General features: G+C 40.1%; 1 protein-coding gene across 1 annotated transcript in view; it reads right to left on the reverse strand.

Annotated features, from left to right (window-relative positions):
• Positions 1-21,637, reverse strand: part of LOC132418930 (leucine-rich repeat-containing protein 37A-like) — a 35,946-nt gene that overhangs the window by 3,634 nt on the left and 10,675 nt on the right. Inside the window, 12 exon segments of the mRNA XM_060003014.1 lie at positions 5,442-5,490; positions 5,493-5,512; positions 6,055-6,126; positions 12,552-12,632; positions 13,263-13,334; positions 15,966-16,727; positions 16,844-17,783; positions 18,091-18,610; positions 18,781-19,662; positions 19,664-19,792; positions 19,980-20,222; positions 20,495-20,549. Coding sequence (XP_059858997.1) covers positions 5,442-5,490; positions 5,493-5,512; positions 6,055-6,126; positions 12,552-12,632; positions 13,263-13,334; positions 15,966-16,727; positions 16,844-17,783; positions 18,091-18,610; positions 18,781-19,662; positions 19,664-19,792; positions 19,980-20,222; positions 20,495-20,549 — 3,825 coding nt within the window.

The raw sequence follows: 21,637 nt of genomic DNA on the forward strand, positions 1-21,637 counted from the left end.
GAAGCCAATGCACTGTAACGAAGAGGAGCCCCTGCTTGCCGCAACTAGAGAAAGCCCAGGCGAAGCAATAAAGACCCAACAGAGAAAAAATTAATTTAAAAAAATACTTAAAAAAATTTTTGAAAGGATTTTAGTCATTCAATATATGTCTGACCACAATGGAATTAAATTAGAAATTAACAAATCCGAAAAAGTTCCAAATATTTGGAAACTAAACAACACTCTTCTGAGTAACTTTGTGGTCAAAGAAGAAATCAAAAGGGAAATCAGAAACTATTTTGAACTCACTGAAACTGAAAACATAATATGTCAACATGTGGGTTATTGCTAATGCGGTACTCAGTTTCCTCAACTTCCACCTTAAACTGGGAAAACGAGAGCAAATTAATCACAGAGTAAGAGAAGGAAGAACACAATAAAGATCAAAGTAGAAATAAATAAAATGGAAAACAAAAATACTATAGATATTAAAAGGATAATAAGAGAATATATAGAATACTTTATACTAATAAATTCAAGATGAAATGGACAAATTCCTTGAAACGCATGCACTACCAAAGTTTATTCAAGAATACAGATATTAAAGAAATTGGGTGTGCAGTTTAAAACCTTCCAACAAAGAAAGCTTCAAGTCCAGGTGGCTTAGCTGATGAATTCTACCAAACATTTAAGGAATAAAATAATGCCAAGTCTACACAAACTCTACCAGAAAGTTGAAGAGAAGGGAATACTTCCCAACTTATTTATAAGGCCAACTTTCACCGTATCAAGATTAGACAATGACATTACAAGAAAACTATAGACCACTATCTCTCATGAACACAGAGGCAAAAAATCTTAACAAAATTTTAGCATATCAAATCCAATAATATATAAAAAGATGATACATCATGACCAAGTGGGGTTTATCTCAAGAATGAAAGGTTGGTTTAATATTTGAAAATCAATTTACCAACTTACTACACTAAAAAAGAAAAATCAGGACATCTCTGGTGGGGCAGTGGTTAAGAATCCACCTGCCACTGCAGGGGACATGAGTTTGACCCCTGGTCAGTGAAGATCCCACATGCCACGCAGCAACTAAGCCCATGCACCAGAACTACTGAGACTGAGCTCTAGAGCCCGTGAGTCACAACTACTGAGCCCATGTGCCACAACTAGTGAAGCCCGTGCACCTAGAGCCCATTCTCTGCAACAAGAGAAGCCACCGCAATGAGAAGCCGGCATACTGCAATGAAGAGTAGTCCCTGCTCACCACAACTAGAGAAAGCCTGCATGCAGGAATGGAGGCCCAATACAGCCCAAAAATAAAGAAACAAATTAAGAAAAGAAAAGAAGGGAAAAATCACATAATCACTGCAATAGATGCAGGAAAAGAATGAAAAAATCTAACATCCATTCCTGATTAAAGGAAAAAAAACAGCAGACGAGGAATGGAAGGAGACTTCCTCAATTTGATAAATGACTTCTACAAAAAACTTAACATCATATTTAATGGTGAAGGACAAAGAACTTGCTCGCCAGTATCAGGACAAAGGCAAGGATGTCTGCTCTCATTACTTCTATTTGACATTGCACTGAAGGTTCTAGCCAGTGCAATAGGGCAACAAAAAGAAAAGAGATATTCAGAAAGGAAAGGAAGAAGTAGAACTATCTTTATTTGCAGATAACATGATGATAGAGAAAACCTGATAGAATCTACAAAATTGCTACTGGAACTCATCAATGAGTTTCTCAAGTTTGCAGGGTACAAGATGAACATACAAAAAGATTAATTTATCTCAACAAACAATCAGAGATCAAAGTTTTAAAATACTACTTATAATAGAATCAAACATATAAAATACTTAGAATAAATCTGACAAAACATGTAGAAGACTTGCACAGTGAAAACTGTAAAATATTGCTGGGGGAAATTAACGAAGACCTAAATAAATGAAGAGATAAAATGTATTCATGGATCAGAAGATTCAATATTGTTAAGACATCATTTCTCCCCAAACTGATTTATAGATCAAAATACCAGTAGGCTTTTCTATAGAAATTGACAACCTAATTCTAAAATTCATGTGGAAATAAAATTTAGAATAACTAAAACAACGTTGAAAAAGAACAAAGTTGAAGAACTAACAGTAACTGATTTCAAGGCTTATGAAGTAACACTTTCAAGACATTGTGATAGTAGGATAAAGACAGACAAAAGGATCAAAGGAAGAGAATAGAATGTTCAGAAGTAGAGAGATGTGGACAACTGACTTTCAGGTTCAAAGGCATTTAAGTGGAGAGATGATAGTCTTTTCACCAAATGATGCTGGAACTATTGAATACACAGGTGCAAAAACCAAACAAAAAAAAGAACTTCCATCCAAACCATATACAGAAATGAACTCAAATTGGTTCAAAGATCTAAATGTAAAACATAAAAGTATAAAATTTCTAAAACAAAACAGGTGAAAAATTTTATGACCTTGAGTTAGGCAAAATTTCTTAGATACAACACCAAAAGCATAATCCATGAAAGAAAAAAATAGATAAATTAGACACTATCAAAATTAAGAATTTCTGCCCTGCAAAAGACACTCCCGAGAGAACGGAAAGATGAGTCACAGAATGGGAGAAAATACTTTGCAACTTACATATTCAATAAAGGACTAATTTCCAGAATATATAAAGAACTCTCAAAACTCCAGAAAAATATATATAAAAGATAAAAAGATATACAGATGGAATATAAGCATATGAAAAGACGTTTGACATGATTCATCATTAGGGATGCTACAGTGAGATACAACTACACACCTATTAAACTATCTGAAATTAAAAATACTGAGCATAGCAAGCGTTGGCCGCAACGTGAAGAAAATGCAATTCTCATACACTGCTGGTAGAGATGTAAAATGATCAAACCACTATGGAAAATAGGTATTTTTAAAAAACTTAAACATACACTAACCAATGATCCAGCCATTCTACTTGCAGGTATTTACCCAAGAGAAATGGAAGTATACATCCATACAAACACTTGTACACAAATATTCATAGCAACTTTATCTGTAATAGACAAAGACTGAAACAACTCAATGTTCATCAATGGTGAATAGATAAATTGTGGTTCATCAATATAATGTAATACTATTCAGCAATAAACAGAAATGAATTACTGATATATACAACAATATGGATGAAAATTAAAATAATCATGCTGAGTTAGAAACCAGTTAGAAGAAAGTATACACTGTATGATTCCATCTACATACAATTCTAGAAAATGCAAACAGAAAGCAGAGCAAGGGCTGCATGGTGATTGGGAAGGGCAGGAACAATGGGAAGGAAGAATTACAAAGAGATGTTAAGAAACTTTCTGAGGAGATGGACATTTTGATTTTGGTGATGTCTTCATGGTGTTTATATATGTGTGTGTGTGAACACAGATTATTCTATGTCAATTATACCTCAAAAAGCTGTTAAAAGAAATGATATTATATGAGAGAGACAACTGGGGAAATTTGAATAGCAACTCTTTATAAGGTAATATCATTGTGTAGGAATTTAATTTCTTCAATACTGTGTGTTAACAGTATTGTAGTTACATAGAGAAATAATTTTTAATATCCACAGAGGAAGGCATCTAGCTGACAAGAGAGGGATCGCAATGGGAGGCTGAGGAAGATGAGGCTAGAGCAGTGAACAATGTGTGATGGCGTGGTGAAGACACTCATTTGTCAGCTGACCTAAGATGGTTGGAATAGAGTGCTAAATGCAGGGCCCTTTCTGCATACTAATCTCATGCAATCCCCTCACCTAGCCTTGGCATAACAGAAAGTTTCTATTAGCTTGCCATATTGGAGGGGGGATGGCACAGTTTAAGGTGCAGTAAGTTGTGTAATAAACTGTCACAATAGGGTCCTACAGAAATAGTTTTTTAAACTGCAAAAAAATGAAAGTTGACCCTTCCCTCACAACATATATGAAAATTAACTCAAAATGAATCATAGACCTAAATGGAACTATACAACTTCTGGAAGAAAACAGGAGAAAATCTTTGTGATTTTGGGTTAGACAATGGGGTCTCAGACAAAGATTTCTTAGATAAGACACAGAAAAGCACAAACCATCTAAGAAAAATTGCTAAGGGACTTCCCTGGTGGTTAAGACTCTGAGTTCCCAATGCAGGGACCCAGGTTCGATCCCTGGTCAGGGAACTAGTTCCCACATGCATGCCGCAACTAAGAGTTCGCATGCCACAACTAAGAAGCCCATGAGCCGCAACTAAGGAGCCCATCTGCCACAACTAAGACTCAGAACAGCCAAATAAATAAATTAAATAAATATGAAAAAAAAGAAAAATTGCTAAATTAGAGATCATCAAAAATTTAAAACTTCTAGTCTTCAGAGACACTGTAATACAATGAAGATAAGTCACAATCTGGGAGAGGATATTTACTAAACACATATCTGAGAGAAAGGACTTTTTCCATTGCTTTTTATATAAAGCACTCTTAAAACTCAATATAAATATCCAATTTAAAAATGGATTTGAACAGACACTTCTTTAAAAAGATATTTGCACATCAATAGACACTCAACATCATCAGCTATTACAGAAATGCAAAATGTGGCAAAAACCACGAGATGCAACTACACACCTACAAGAAAGGCTAAATTTTTTTAAAAAACAAATATAAGGATCAGGTGATGATGTGGAGCAACTGAAACTCGCATAAACTGCTAGTGGGAAACCAAAAAGGCACAGGCACTTTAGAAAACAGTTTAGCAGTTTCTTAAAAAGTTAAATATGCGCTTAGCATATGATGAAGCAATCCCACCCTTAGGTATTTTACCCCAAAGAAATGAAAACATATGCTCGCACAAAACATATGTTCACACACACGTGTGAGTGTTTTCAGAGGCTTTGTTCAAAACTGCCAAAAAACTAGAAAAAACTCAAATGTTCATCAATCACTGAATGCGTAAACAAACTGTATATCCACACAACTAGAATACTGCTCAGCAATAAAAAGGAATGAAATACTGACAGGTGCAACAAAACAGATAAATCTCCAAAGAGACTAAGTGAAAGAAGCCAAAAACAAAAGGCTACATTCCACATGATTTCAGTTATAAGACATTCCGGAAAAGGCAACATTACATGGACAAAAATCAGACTGGTTGTTGCCAGGGGCTGGTAGTGGGAGGAGGATGGATTGACTACAAAGGGACATGAGGGGTCTTTTGGGAGTGCAAAAATGTTCTTTACCTCAAATGTGGTGGTGGTTACAGAACTAACTATACGTTTGTCAAAACACATCACACTGTATATTTAAAAACAGTGAATTTTGTGAAATGAAAATTATACATAAGTAAACCTGACTTAACAAAATAATAAAACAAACCTAAAAAAAACAAATGAGTGAAAATAAATGTAAGAAAAATCAACTTACAGTTTTTCCAATTCAAGGGTCATCATGACGATGCTTTCAATTGCTGTGACACTTGTGTTGTTCCCATGTCTCTGAAGGAGAAGCCCAAACATGCATGATATAAAACCCAAAGACAAAAATTCTACACTTAAAAAGATACTTAACATGTGATTACTTCAATTCTGGCTTCTGACTTGCCATAGATGATAATTCCAAAGAGCTCTTATTGAAGAAATTTAAATTTGCATCATCAAATGAATGACCTTGGTGCTGAACAGCACAATCATTTTTTATTATCCTAGCTTCTCATTTTCAATTGCATCTACCTCTTTGATCACTCTTTTTAAAAAAAATAATGTACCCCTTATTCCTTTTTGCTTTCTGGGATAAATAATATTCCTACATGCATCTACATCTTCCATAACTATATGTGTTCTTCAACACTGTTCTCATTCTCTGCTGGCTGTCTTACCCGTATATTCTTTCTTAATCCTTTTCTTTGCCAATAACTCTTATTTTCAATAACCCAGTTAAAATCTAAATTATGACTTTTTACCCAAAGTACTCAATCTTTGACGAAAGAAAGAAGGAGCAGAAATTATCTCATGAGCCATGAAAGTGTTGCAATACTTACAAATATTTTAATGCTGGCAATTTAAAAAGGTAAGAATCTTCACCTGTTGTCAAAGGATTACGATTGAAAATTCTGAAAAATGGAATGGAATTAAAATTATCTGCATTTTCAATTACTTCCATGAAAGCTTATATTCATTTTTTTTGGTATGGAACTTGAAGGTCAAAAAAAACCCATTTTCTCTCTTTACCTATAAATCACCATTAGAATTTGTAAAACACCCTTTCATTGGGAACTAGGCAGGTCTCTAGATGATAAAGTGGAGAAGAGAAACAAAAAAATAGAAAAAAAGTGGCTAGCATAGAAAAAATATGCCAAAGAACTTTTCAGGTTCAAAACCCTCGAAGTGACTATACTGTTAGGAAGCCCTTGCTCTGTAAAAAACTACTATTTCTAGTGTCCTCCATAATTTAAGGTGATTTCTTTCATCTCTACAAATTTTTTGAAAATTTCATGATTTAAACTACCCAATTAAAGACAAAAATAGGTCTAATTCCTTGGTTCTGGAGCCAAAGAAGAAGCGATAAATCCAAGAGGAACTTGTGAAAGCCATACTCCCATCACATATTCCCATATGTATTCTAGTATCATAGCCTTTGTTACTGTGTATGTAATCAACGGTTTACTTGTCAGTCTCCTAGATTGTCAGCAACTTCAGAGCAGGGACCACACCTTACTGTCATTATTATTCCTGTGCCTGACATAGTGGCTATATATTTACTAGGTATTTAATAAATGTTTGCTGAATAAATAAATAACATTTTGTTTATGTATCAATAAAATAAACAAATTAATTTTGGGGAACAAAATTTTATTCCAAAATGCTGGAGTAGATTTTCTTCTTAGTCCTTTCTCTCTTTTTTTTTTTTCCTTTGCTCTGTAAAACAAGTAAGGGGGAAAAAAAAAACCCAAAAGAAACAGGAAGAAAGAAAAGAATATCTGACTTTAGGTTAACTCTACTCAAGAATTATTAGTGTACTTTTGCAGAATATTATAAAAATAATCATCAAAACTAATATCTTTTGGGTTGCCAGGGATCTGTGATCAGCATTTAACATTTAATCCTCACAGTAACCTTATGTGATAGATATATTACCCCATTGTACAAATGAGGAAACAGAGGCACAGAGAAGTTACATAGCTTGTCCTAAGTCATCAAGCTAGTAAGAAGCAGAGCTGGAATTTGAACTCAGTTCTGACTCTAAAGCCTGTGTTTTAACATGAATGAAAATAAAAGGGGGGGTTTTATAAAATATCTTTCACTTTAACCTTAATTTGGAGAGCACTAAATATAGAAATACCTTTTCAAACTTCATCTACCCATCTGGGAAAGCCTCTATGAGAATTATATTTTCTCTTTTTATTTATTTATTTATTTTTCCTTTTATTTATTTTTTCCTTAATCATCTCCCATAATAAATATTTAATTAGCCTATGGTCATTGAGACTTTAGAGATTTTAAAAAACATTGCAGGAAAAGCAGTAATAAAATGATGGAGGAAGGACATCTAAAAATTCATCCCTCCATAGAAGCAACAATAACAATAACAACAACAACAAAACTGGCAAAAATGGTCAGAATCAACTTCTTCTGAATTCTGGATATTTAACCAACAGGCTCGCAACACACTGGGGGGCAATTTATTCAAGGAAAACAAATTAATTTCTGTAAGAACAATGAGATCTGTGTTGCTTGAACTTGTCCTTGACCTTTGCTCTCCATGCCAGTGGTAGCCTTGAAAAACAGCCTACATTCCTGGTACCAGAAGGAGCAGCATGGTCTGGGAGGTCCTTCAAAAAGACTCATTCCCAAAGAACTGTCATTGTTTTACATGTCTGGTGGTCCCCTGGAAGACCTCACGTGAAAGGCTTGTCTTTGACCCGACCACGAGCAGTCTAGTGAGAAAAGCCGTTCCTCAGGTGGCATTTCGGAAAACATTTTGAAGCAAATATTTTAACATGGCAGTTGCATGAGACAATGGATAACAGTTTGGGGCAAAAAACAGCCCAACCAAAAAGCTTAAAAAGAAAAGCTGAGGAATGAGATGTCCACAGAGACTGAAATGTGCCAATGTATTCCTGGGAAACTGGAAGACCACAAGACATATTCCTGGGAATGTAGGAAAATAACTGTTAGCATTAATAAATGAATTCAGCAAGGTTTCAGGATATAAGATCAATATTATTTCTAGGGCTTCCCTGGTGGCGCAGTGGTTGAGAGTCCACCTGCCGATGCAGGGGACACAGGTTCGTGGCCTGGTATGGGAGGATCCCACATGCCGCGGGGCGGCTGGGCCCGTGAGCCATGGCCGCTGAGCCTGTGCGTCCGGAGCCTGTGCTCCGCATCGGGTGAGGCCACAACAGTGAGAGGCAGCATACCACAAAAGAAAAAAAAAATTATTTCTACACATGAGCAATGAGTAATCCAAAAGTGAAATTAAGAAAACAATTCCATGTGTAACAGCATCAAAACAAATAAAATACTTAGGGAAAAATTTAACCAAGTAAGTGCAAGATTCACACTGAAAAGTACAAAACTGTTGAAAGAAATTGAAGAAGATCTAAATAAATAAAAAGACATGCTGGATTCATGGACTGGAAGATAGTCATATTAAAATGTCACTACTTCCCAAATCAACCCATGGTTACATTGTAAATCCTTTCAAAATCCCAGCTGACCTCTTTCCAGAAACTGCCAAGCTAATTCTAAAATTCATATGGGAATTCAAGGAAACAGAATAACCAAAACAATGTTGGTAAAGAACAAAGTGGGAGGACTCACACATCCTGGTTTCAAAACTCAGTTCAAAGCTACTGCAATCACAGTGTGGTACTGGAATAAGACAAGACATGTATATCAATGGAACAGAAATGACAGTATAGAAATGAACCCTCATATTTATGGTCTATTGATTTTCAACAAGCGTGCCCAAACAATTCAATGTGGTAAGAAGAGTCTTTTCAAATGACGCTGGGACAACTGTACATCCACACACAAAATAATGAAGCTGCACTCCTACACTTCACACCACATATGAAAATTAACTCCAAATGGATCAAATTTCCAAATATAAGAGCAAAGGCTATAAAACTCTTAGAAGAAAACATAGGAGTAGTCCTTGCAGTAGACAACAGTTTCGTAGATATAATACCCGAAGCACAAACAACCAAAGGAAAAATAGATGAATTGGATTTTATAAAAATTAAAAAGTTTGTGCTTCAAAGGACACTATCAAGAAAGTGAAAAAAACATACAGAATGGGAGAAAATACTACAGGTGGGAAGAATAAGACACAGTTGGGAGAAGAAAAGTATAGTAGTTGCTAGGTGTGACAGTCTCAAAATTTTGAACTATTACAAATAAATCAGCCACTCTAAATCATGGCAAAGGGCAGACCCAAGTTATTTTTTTTTTAGCGTTTATGCCTTTCTAAATCTGAGAAGCTGCCAGGATTCTAGTACATAGCAAAAAGTGATGACAGCACCCTGAAGTGTGTCAGCTTTTGTGTGTACATAGCTATCTAAAGGAAACCAGTGCTAGTTGACTGGGGGAGCATTAGTGCGGCTCTGTGACCGCAGCTCAATTTGCCTTCATAGTGTGGCCACACCTCCCTCATTGATATTCTCAACAAGGGGGTAAATAATTTAATAGGGATAAGGCTTTGATTTTCCTCTTAATGTCTCTTAGTGCTTATGTTCTAGGTACAATATTGATGTACCACAGAAAAGGAAGCATGTGAATGTGCTCTGTCTGGTTAAGTTATATAGCCTTTATACACTGCAGAGTCCTTCAGTTTCTAAAATCATGGAGCTTGTATTGTTAGAACCAATGAAGTGACTAAAAGAATTTTTAAAAATAAGCCATCAGTCTGGACCTGCATAGGTGAATGAAGGAGAAACACTATAAATTCAGACAGAAAAAGTATACTTAACATTTAGGATTATCAACCACTGCTGCTTTTCCATAATATATTTCATTCCTGATTTTATCTGAGAGAGATATGATTACTACCACCAGTCAAAAAGTGGTACTTTACTAATTAATAAACTCTTGGTTCATCTTTTTTTTTTTTTTTTTTTGCAGTACACGGGCCTCTCACCGTTGCGGCCTCTCCCGTTGCGGAGCACAGGCTCTGGACGCGCAGGCTCAGCGGCCATGGCTCGCGGGACCAGCCGCTCCGCGGCATGTGGGATCTTCCCGGACCGGGGCACGAACCCGCGTCCCCTGCATCGGCAGGCGGACTCCCAACCACTGCGCCACCAGGGAAGCCCCTCGGTTCATCTTTGAGGTAGATTTCAGATTTAAAATAGACTACCACACTGCTAACTACTTCACCTGATGTTTGTCAATAACACAGAGGCTTCATTCAAGAAACCTACTGACTTATAATTACCTGCAACCCGGTGATGAATCAAGGTTTTGTGGGGCCTCAACCTCATCTACTTTGGGAAATCCTATCTAATAAAAACATGCAAAGTTGTGAATACAAAAATCGCTAAGACCCCTCTCAAGACTTTGGAAGGGACCTATGCAAGTGAGGAGCCCTGAAGCCTAAGCTTCATTGAATTCATGATAAATCCACCTCAGCTGAGGCCCTTTTCCAAACTTATTTAATGCAGGCAACTTATAAACACCCCAGTAATATGTCATTATAGGTAGTAAAATGACTTAACTCGAGGGTGGCATCTTCCCTTGGTGGCTTGCCTTTGGAAAGAGATGCAATAAACTTTTTATCTCACCATGGCAAATGTTTCCTGAATCAAATTAGCTTTGTCTATTAGAAAGACTTAGCCCAAAACAAAGACTTACTATACTGTGACAATCTTTTGAAAGTAACTGTGAATGAGTTTTAGGAGTACAGTACTAATTTATTTCCAACTCCAGATAGTTCTGATTATCTTTCACTAACTTTTTCAGTCATTAAAGAGGAAAACAAATTCAAAAGGAACAAGTTGGTGCCTCTTCCATTACAAATCTTTTCTAACCTACCACCCATTTTCTACTTCATCCCCCGCCCCATCACCTTGTTACCCTGCTGCACAGATGCTAGAATGGCTCTCATCTATGTTTTCCCATCAACTTTCATCTTTCTCCTTCCAGTATGAAAGCTTCTTGGGGACAACGTTCCTGCCCTATGCGCCTTTGTATCTCCAGCACGTAGTACAGTGCTGACACACAGTGGGCATGGTACTCAGTGAATGTTTTTGAATGAATTCTTAATCTTTAAACTGTGATTTATTTATTTATTTGTTTGGTTGGTTGTTTATTTATTTCCACAATATATTTTCCGGTGTTGCCTACATAACTATAGTGAAACTCTGATTCTTATAAGGAACTCTTTGTGTTATAGGATGTTTAGGAAAGGTGGTGAGTTTAAGACCTTGTATTGATGCTACTAAAACCTCCTGGTGAAGGGACCTCATCAGCCTGCTCTCCGATGTACTGGCAAAAGAACAACTGACCCTTGGTGCTCTCTCCCCAAGGTAGGCATCAGCAAAGTAACAAGGGAAAGAAAGGAGGCCACTAAAGATAGGCATCTGCAGGAATTGCTAATCCAGTTCCAGACACAGCCTCAACACCTTCATTAACCCAAAATGTGTGAACTGTGTGAAACTGGATTTCTGACCCACAAGACAGGTAAGAGAATCTTTTCCAAAGCCAGGTGTAGAAGAGCTCTTTTTTAAGAGCTCTAAAATCGCCTTCGGTCCATTGAACGTACCCACTATCATTTCCTTGTGTCATGAGAAATCACAGAATTTTTGAGCTGAAGGGGTGTAAAACCCACACTTCTTATTGAAGAGTAGTCAGCAAAGAACGTATATTGTATTAGGCTACAGCAATGTATTTTCTTTATATTTTTCACACTACAGCTGAACACAAACAACGTCTTTTTCCATATCTCAAAAGTTCCTACTGGCCACAAATATTACACTTCAGAGATATATGCTTTCTGAAAAATAATGTTCTGGGTGACTGGGGAATGCCCTGTGGTGTGTGTTCAGGAATTCTTTCTGCTTTGCCATTTAAAAGAGCTAATAATGGTTGGGGAAGCACCCACACCTTTTGCTCCCTGAAGAATTCGGTGCTAAACTTAGTTCTTTGCAGCTCTGTGTTGCATACATTTTAAGCAGTTAGGAACTTTGCACATGAGCAGGAATCAAAGTTTAATTCAAAAGTGGAACTTCATGGGCCATTCACATATTGGAGAGGCATCAATGGGATTCCCTGACAATGCGACTTTGAGTGTTTTTGCTTGGTGCCTTTTATTGCCCGAGCCAAAGTTCAGTACTATGGAAAGCAGAGGGTTTCATATATGAGTTAAACAAGTCTCTTGGCCTCTTTGTACCTAAGCTTCCTCATTTGAAAACAAATAAAATAAATGGCTCTCAAGACATCCTTTCCAGAATTCATACTGGGCTTACACCCAGCTAACCAATAACTGCAAGATGTTTTTATACACAGTTTTTCACATGTATTCATCTTCTATTTCACTTACTACTTGTGGAAAAATTTCATTCCATGCCAGGCCTGAAACGTTCCAAAGCTCAGTTCTGTGAGTAAATTGCAACCAAGATTTCTACCAAAAAAACACAAGCAAAATAAAAAGAAAAATATATATACTTTCAGAATATTTATCCTTTGGCAATCATTCTAATTTATATATGATGAAACATAACATCACCACTCCCTCCATGCACTAAAGAAATCTCACTGTGGAAGATATTATGATTTATACTTTCATGATTATATATGTGGTGCATTAGATACAAAATACTAAATGCTCATTAAATACTTGTGTTAAGTGATCTTTATTTCTCTAGAAAGGCAGCACTATAGACATTTTTGGCTGGATAATTCTTTGCCGTGGGAGGCTCTCCTGTACACTCTTGGATGTTTACTATCATCTCTGGCCTCTGTCCACTAGATGTCAGTAGCATATACAGATCTGACAAGCAAAAATGTCTCCAGACACTACCAAATGTCACCTGCGTGCAAAATCACCTTGGGTGAGAACCACTGCTCTATAATGATTCACTCTGATCTGTGTAATAATTCTCACACTAATCTTTGCTAGAGACAAAAAGGATTTGCTACAAAATTTTACTGGTAATTTTAATCATATTTCAAAATGAGTAACAAATTAATTTTATAAAAAATTAAGCTTTATAAAAATTCCAAATATAATGAAGTTATATTTGTAACTTACATAAACTGCAAAAAAGGTAGTGGTTCTAATGTAATTTTTTCGACAGATGGTATTTTATTGCAGGAAAAATCTCTAGGAAAATTAAAAGGAATATATTGCTTCAATTTGCTATTAGATACCTAATTAGTAGGAATAACTAGTAGAGGTTAGAATGATAATAATAAATAAGAAGCTTTGGTCTAAACTCCAAACCTTAGGAATTACTATTTGAACCTTTCAGAGTTCCTCACCCTGCCTTCATCTTTCTTAAAAGTCTCACATTCAGGATCTTCATAAATTAAATATACAACTATAGATCCTGATAGATTTTGGAGGTAATCTTTCCTGAGAGAAGAAGCATTGATTAGATTCCACCTTTCGTTGTCTAATCAAATTCTAGATTATGAGCCCAAAGTTTTTATCTCTATATATCATTATAATTTCTTCTATTAAAAGGAATATTCTTATATTTATGCACTTCCCAGTATAGTTCTGTTTTTCTACGCCAATTCATTACCAGAAGAAATAAAAGATAACCTTTCACACAACTTGAAAGGAAGTTATTCCTATCATTAATATGTAACGTTAATTCAGGATTACACTTTCTATCATTTTGACTTTTATTCGAAAATACCTACTCTTGACGATAGCTGACTATCTTATTTCCATTGATTCTAGCTTAGTCTCTCATTTGACCTGGATGGGTATAACTGTCTTCTGACTGGTGTTTCCATCTCTACCCTCTCCCTTTCTAAGCCATCCTCCACGCGATCCCCAGATTAACTCTCTGGAAGTGGTTCTGAAATACCAGCATCACTTGTGAATTAATGAAGATACAAATACTCAGCCCTACTCTGGACCTCTTGAATCAGTAACTGTGGGGGTGGAGCTTGTGTTTTCACAAGCCCTCCAAGTGGTTGGTTCTGTTGCAGGCTAATGCTTGTCCTAAAGCACTGCTGTGGTAACGTGCTAGCTTGGCATGTTATCCTTGGCTAGGCCTCCAAAGCCCTAGATGATCTGGCTCTAATCTCCTACTCTTCCCACTTGTACTCTACAGGTACTCAGAGTATTTTTCCTGTGTTTTGCCTTTCTCCCACTTTCCTTTCCCAACCTTATTCTTCCCAAGATGTCTGTCATTGAAACCCAATGGCCCTTCGAGGTCCCATTTAAACAGCATTGCTCTAGTAACGTCTTCCCTGATCCAATTTGAAGTCTTTTTTCCTTCTTTTGTGCTCCAGTACCAACTTGTAGCTCTCATTGCCCATATTCATTTCTTTCTTTAAATATAGCTCTTTTTGCAACCCATTTCCTCTGAGTATAAACTCCTTCAAAGTATGGACTAGATCCTGCTTATGTGCATCATCTTTCATATTTAAAGCCAACGCGTGGACATAAAGCAAACTCAAATATTTATAAAATCAACAAATAGCTGGGGAATGGATAGAAGGAGGAAATGACTGTTTTAAAAGAAATGTAGTTTTATTACTTCATGGTGCCTCCACAGCACTCTGTCATTATGGTTTGAGCTTATATGCTTATTTTACCTATGAGATCATGAGTTGCTATAAGGAATCCTGTCTTACCCATTTTCGTGTTTAAAATAAGCCTCTTGTTTTCATCATTTGTCTCTCTTGCTTGAAAACTTGCAGTGGCTCCCCATATCTTACAGTGGAACTTTCAAACCTGGATTGCCGATAGCCAAGGTTTTTCATAATCCTTTTATTGTTACCTAACCCAATTATTTTCAGCCAGACTAATCTATTAAATTCTGATCATCCCTGCAGTCACACCTTTGCCTAGACTGTACTGCCTATTATTTTTCTGGCAAATCACAGCCAATCTTTAAGTCCCAGCTAAACGTTGAGCTTATCCATGCAGCCTTCGGTGACCTCCACACCCCTGTGATTACAGGTTGTGGTGAACTACACCACCTATCTGTATTTCTCTTCATACTTAATTATATATTACCTCCCTTTTAAGGCACATCCCCTTTCTTCCAACTTGTCATGGTCATTTCTGGAGACAATGCCATATACTTCTGTGCCTCCCAAAGTACTTAGCCCTGGGTTGGGCACAAAATGGGTGCTACATATAGAAAGCCAGGGGACAAAGATGAGTTCTAGATATAACTGAGGGATGGAATAATAATAATAGCTAACACTAAAATATATGCTAGGCACTGATAGAAGAGCTTTACCTATATTAACTCATCTAAATCTCCCAATGAGATTGGAGTCATTGGGAGATTGAGGAGTCATAGGAGTCATCCTATGAGATGATGACTACCATAATCCCCATTTTACAGATGAGGAAATTGAGTCATAAAGCTAATAAATGACAGACCTGGGTTCAAACCCAGTTAGTCTGGCTCCGGAATTTCTACTCTTAACTACTTTGTTGTATTACCACCAATGAGATGGGGATAGGGACATGTTGCTGTAAAGACGATGGAATAAAGATGGGAGAAGAGTAGATGTTAAGGAATTAAATAATGGGGTAAAAAATGGAGAAGGAAAAAATAAGGGCAATTACAAGTAAAAGACTGGAGGAGAGGGAAAAATGGTAAGAAGGAGAAGGAAGATAAGGAATCATTGACAAACAAAAGGTGAAAACAGAAAGTCAGTCAATGTGGATTGGGGAGAAAAGGAGGACCCAGGAAGACCTGAAGAAAGGCTGCCATGTCAGGCAGGATGCAGAGAACAAACGAGGAGAGGCGAATCTTACATGATGGTGAAGGTGCCATTGTAGGCGTTAGGCTCTGGCTCAGGCACTCCGTGGAGCTTCTGCTTTGGGCTGAGACCAACACACGACAGCGTCTCGTTTGTGCAGGTACAGAGCTCACATATGCTGAAGTTTGTGGTGGCATTCTGTTCCGGCTGCTTCTTTTCTGGGGTATATTTTACACCAGGAAGGCCTGTGGATACTGAATACTGAGTCGAAGGAAAAAGAACTGTCTCAGATGCCCTTGGTTGCTGAGATATGTTAACTCCCAGGCCCACAGGTAGAACTGTGACTTGAGTCAGGTTTGGTTGTGCAAGTGTCACCTCAGGGTGTTTTGGAGGGGAAGCTGTAGTCTGCTGTAGGGATGTACAATGTCCAGCCTCCATAGTGGATTCTGGAGTGGTGGTTTGCTCTAGGTCCACATAATGAACTCTGACGCTGGATGATGTTGAATGCTGACCTTGATCCTTACTTGGATTTGGAACTGTCACCTCCTGCTGGAATGGAGATTTACGTACAATGTACTGAGGTGCCTCTGGAGGCTGAGTTGGGGTGTGCTGCATGATTGGAGAAGGTACAGTCTCCATATTGGATCCTGCAGTAATGTTAATTTCCACATCCATAGGTTGATTTGTGAGTTGAGTCAGGTTTGGCTGTGCAAGTGTCATCTCAGGGTGTTTTGGAGGGGGAGCTGTAGTCTGCTGCCGGGCTGCAGAATGTTCAGACTCTGTAGTAGGTTCTGGAGTTGTGGTAAGTTCCAGGTCCAAAGGTTTAACTGTGATACTGGGTGATACTGGATGCTCAGCATGATCCTGATCTGGGGCTGGAACTGTCACTTTGGAGTACAGCGGAGACTGAGGTACAACTTCCTAATGAGCTCTGGAGGCTGAGCTTGGGTCTGCTGCATGGTTGGAGAAGGATCAACCTCCAAAGTGGATTCCAGAGTTAACGTAAGTTCCAGGTCCAAAGGTTGAATTGTGTCCTCAGTCAAGGTTGGATGCTGAGCCTGAACTTGCTCTGGATTTGGAAGTGTCACCTCGTGGTATGTTGGAGGAACTACAGTCTCCTGCAGGGGTGTGGAATGTTCAGCCTCCATAGTAGGTTCTGGAGTTGTGGTAAGCCCCTGGTCTAAAGGTTGAACTGTGACACTGGGTGATGCTGGACGCTCAGTGTGATCCTGATCTGGTGTTGGAACTACTGGGTTCTTATATACTGGAAGCTGAGCTACAAAAACCTCCTTAGGTGGTTCTGGAGGCTGTGTTAAGTTATCCTGCATGGTTGGAGAAGTTTCATCCTCCTTGGTGGGTTGTGGCCTTATGGTCAGTTCAAGGTCCAAAGGTTGAACTGTGACCTCTGTCAAGGTTGGATGCTGAGCCTGAACTTGCTCTGCATTTGGAAATGTCACCTCGGGCTATGTTGGAGGAACTGCAGTCTGCTGCAGGGCTGCAGAATATTCAGCCTCCGTTGTAGGTTCTGGAGTTGTGGGAAGACCCTGGTTCAAAGGATTAACTGTGACTCTGGGCAAGTTTAAATGCTGAGCTTGATCCTGTCCTAGTGTTGGAACTGTCATCTCATAATGCACTGGAGTTTGTGCTACAACCTCCTTAGGTGGTGCTGGAGGCTGAGATGGGGTCTCCTGCTCAGCTGGAGAAGGTTCTGTCTCTTTAAGGGGTTCCAGAGGTAGGCGTGGGAACGCCTGTTGGACTGGAGAAGATTCCATGTTCACAGGGGGCTGTAGAAGGTGAGGAAGGGTCCCTTGAGGGACTGGAAATGGTTCCACCTTTGCAGAGAGTTCTGATGAATGATCCTGAAGCTCCTGCTCTGTGGGAGAAGGTACCACCTCCCTAGGGGGCTACGGACATATAGCTGAGCTCCCCTGGGGAACCGGAGACTAAGCTGGGGCCTCGTCCTGGATTAAAGAAAGCTCTATCCCTCCAGGGGGATCTGGAGTCTGAGTAGGGTCCTCCTGCTGCACTGTAGGATGTTCAACCTCTTACTGGGCTCTAGAGTTAAGACAACCACAGGTACCACGGGTTTAACTCTGATATTAAGCAACACTGGGTGTTCAACTTCACCTGGACCTAGAGGTGAGAATGTCACTTCATATGTACTAAAGGTTGAGCTGCACCATCTGTAGAGGCCCCTAGAGGCTGAGTTGGGTGCTGATGCTGGACTGGAGAAGGTCCAACCCACTCAGTGGGCTTTGGATGCTGAGCTGAGCTCTCCTGCTGGATTGCAGAAGGGTCAGTTTCCTCAGGAAGCTCTTCAGGTTGAGTTGGGGCTTCCTGCTGAACTGGAGAAGGTTCAACATTCTCAGAGGGGGTTGGATGCTGATCTGAAAATTCTTGCTGGACTGACAAAGGTTCCAACTGCTCAGGGGACACTGTAGACTGAGCCGAGGTTTCTTGTTGGGGTGGAGAAGTTTCAACCTCATTAGTGAACGCTGGAGTTACGGTAAGTGCAAGATCCACAGGTTTAACAGTGACATCGGGCCACTGCAGAAGCTGAGCTTGATCCTGACCTAGAGGAGAAACTGTTGTCACAGGATGCTCTGGAGAGAAAACCACAGTCACATTAGAGAGCTCTGGAGACTGAGTTGGAGAGGATTCCACCTCACCATGAGACTCTGGATGCTGAGCTGTGGCTTCCTGCTGAGGTGGAGAAGGTACGTCAGGAGCCTGTGAAAGCTGATCTGGAGTCTACTGCTGGCTTGTGGCAGGTACAACTTCTTCTCCACGATGCTCTGGATACTGAGCTGGGGTCTCCGCTTGTACTGAAGGTCTATTATGTGTACTGTCTTCTAGAGTTCAGCTGGAGCCTCCTGCTGAACTGGCAAAAGTTCAACCTCCTCAGGTGGCTGTGAAGGCAGTGTGGGGGCCTCATGTTGCATTGTAGAAAATTCTGCATTAGTAAGGGGCACTGAGGGCTGAGCTGAAGGTTTGCGCTGATTTGGAGAAGGTCCCGCCTCTGGAGTGGGCTCTTTCGTTATGGTAAGCTCCACATCTGCATGTTTGACAGTGACACTGGATAAGTCTGAATGTTGAGCATGAGGGTGACTTGGAGGTGAACCTGTCATTTCATGATGCTCTGGAGGTTGAGCTGGCTGTTCCTGTTGAGTCAGAGAAGGTTCCACCTCCCCAGAAGAAGGCTCTGGAGGCTGAGCTGGTTGCTCCTGCAGGGCTGCAGAAGTTTCTATCTCCGCTGGAGACAGAGCTGGGATCTCCTGCTGGGTTGCAGAAGATTCTGCCTCATTAGGGGTCTCCGGATACTGAGCTGAGGCTTCCTCCTTGGTTGCAGAGGTTTCAGGTTCTCCAAAAGACTCTGAAAGCTGAGCTGGAATGTCCTGCTGGGTTGCTGTTTTCACCTCCTCAGGAGGCTCTGTAGGCTCAGAAGGCTGAGTCGGTTGATCCTGTTCACTTGCAGAAGGCTCAGCTTCCACAAGAGGCCCTGGGGGCTGACCTGTGGGCTCCTGCTGGGTTGGAGAAGGTTCAACTTCCCCAGGAGGCTCAGAACGCTGAGCTGGTTGCTCCTGCTCCCTTGAAGGCTCAACCTCTCCAGGAGGCTCTGGAGGCTTAGCTGAGGTCTCTTGTTGGGTTGGAGAAGATTCTGTCCCCTCAGGATGCTCAAGAGGTGGAGTCAGGGCCTCCTGCTGAGCTGTAGGAAATTCAGCTTCCGTAGTGGGCTCTGGAGTGATGGTTAAGTTCCAAATCCAGAGGTTGAAGTGTAACACTGGGCAAGTTGGAATGAGCGTGACGCTGAACGCCAGGTGGAGATGCTACCTCTTCACTCACTGGAATTTCATGTACATACTCAGTAGGGAGACCTGGAGCCTGAGTTGGGGCGTCTTGATGGAGTAGAGAAGGTTCACCTCCTCATGGCTCTCTGGAGGCTGAGATAGGGTCCCTGCTGGACTGGAGAAGGATCAACCTATTTAGTGACCTGTGGAGTTATGGTAAGTGCCAGATCCATAGGTTTAATAGTGAAATTGTACAAGTTTGACTGCTGAGCTTCATTTACCCCATGATGTGCTACTGATCGAACTACAAGCTCCTTAAGTGTCTCCAAAGGCCGGGTGAGGGCCTCTTGAGGACTTGGAGTTTCTAGTTCCTCAGGGGCCTCTGAAGGCTGAGATGGAGCCTCCTGCTGAAGTGGAGGTGGTTCTACCTCTTCAGTGGGCTCTGGATGCTGAGTCTGGGCCTCTGCCTGGGGTGAAAAAGATTCAACCTCCTCAGGGGTCTGTGGATGCTGAGCAGGGCCCTCCTGGGGAAAAGATTCAGCCTCCTCAGTGAGCTCAGGATTACGAGTTTGGGCCTTCTGCTGGGATGGAGAAATATCCTCCTCAGAAGACTCCCTGTCGTGTAGCTTGTGTGCCATATTTTCCTTGCGTGTGGCATTGAGAGGCCTATACATATCCCTATGTCAAAGTGGCCGCCTTCTCCCGAAAGAGCCCTCCTAGAAACAGAAAGGGAAATATTAATTCTGCATCTCCCCTGCTTTCTCTGGCCACAGTACTTTCTCCTCCTCAAACTTACCTGACTCCCACTTTCCCCCGAGCTTCTCTTATGCAGCAGAAATCGAAAAAAGCCCCTTGGAGGAAAACACACACAGTTAGTGTTACATGTCATTTTTCATCTCTCTCACAATGTGTTATCTCTGGTCTTATTAGGACTAAATGGGTACCTCAGTCCATAATCACAATGAGCAAAATCACAACAGACCCGGGATCCTGAAAATCATTGCACGCATGCTGGCCTTCCAGAAGTTCTCTGTGTCTGTCCAAAATGGCCCCCTAGTGTCTCTGGGGAGACCTTTAGATGTAGCTTAGCATGGAGTATAGGCAGGATTTTCAGCCCCACTCCCCTTTCTTGGTCCTTGGCCGAGTGCCATCGTGCAAACACTGCACAACGGCGCTGGGCAAAAACACGTTACTCTCTAGATGCGCTTCACACCAGTCCACTTCGGACATAGTCGCACATGCAGCATTTGCTGGGGGTGTGGGTGTGGGGAGAAGGTGCTTTTATTTTCCTGGCTGCTCTATCCTGTAAGTTGAATCACACCAAGTAAACACCTGAAACCAACGAGCAAAGTTATCTATACCTCTCTGACTTTCATACTGCAGGCTGTCACTGAGGTGTCAGTGAATTGTGGGATCAGTTTAAAGGCCATGACCAGCAGGGAAACACAAAATACTCTTTTTGATTATAAATAGAAGAGAAAAAAATCAGAGTGCACAATAAGTTTGTTTCAGAAACTACTTATGTCCATATAGTATGTGTATACTGAATTGTGACATAAAACATAGCTCACAGCCCAAGCACAGTGTGATCAGTAGAGAAGTCCTCAGTGGAAAGAGACACTCTTCTTTTTGATAATCACTAGCAGTATGACCATAGGGCAAGATATTTTCCCTTTCTCCTTCTCCATTTCCTTATTATAGAAGGAAGAGACAAACTACTGTCTGACGTTTCTCCCAGTTAAAATTCTATGAGGTTAGGATAAAGGGAATAGAGAGTAGGGGCATAAAAAGCAGTAGGATGAGAAGCGAAGTTTCCTTGCCAAATTACAGAAGGGACTCATATGTTCTACCTTTTGTCAGCATTGAGTGAGGACAGCCCCTACATCCCCAACCATGTGGCCTTCCCTACCCCAGAGCCTCCTAGAAGGCCTCTTGCCTG

The sequence above is a fragment of the Delphinus delphis genome, chromosome 2, assembly GCF_949987515.2.
Source record: "Delphinus delphis chromosome 2, mDelDel1.2, whole genome shotgun sequence".
NCBI lineage: Eukaryota > Metazoa > Chordata > Mammalia > Artiodactyla > Delphinidae > Delphinus > Delphinus delphis.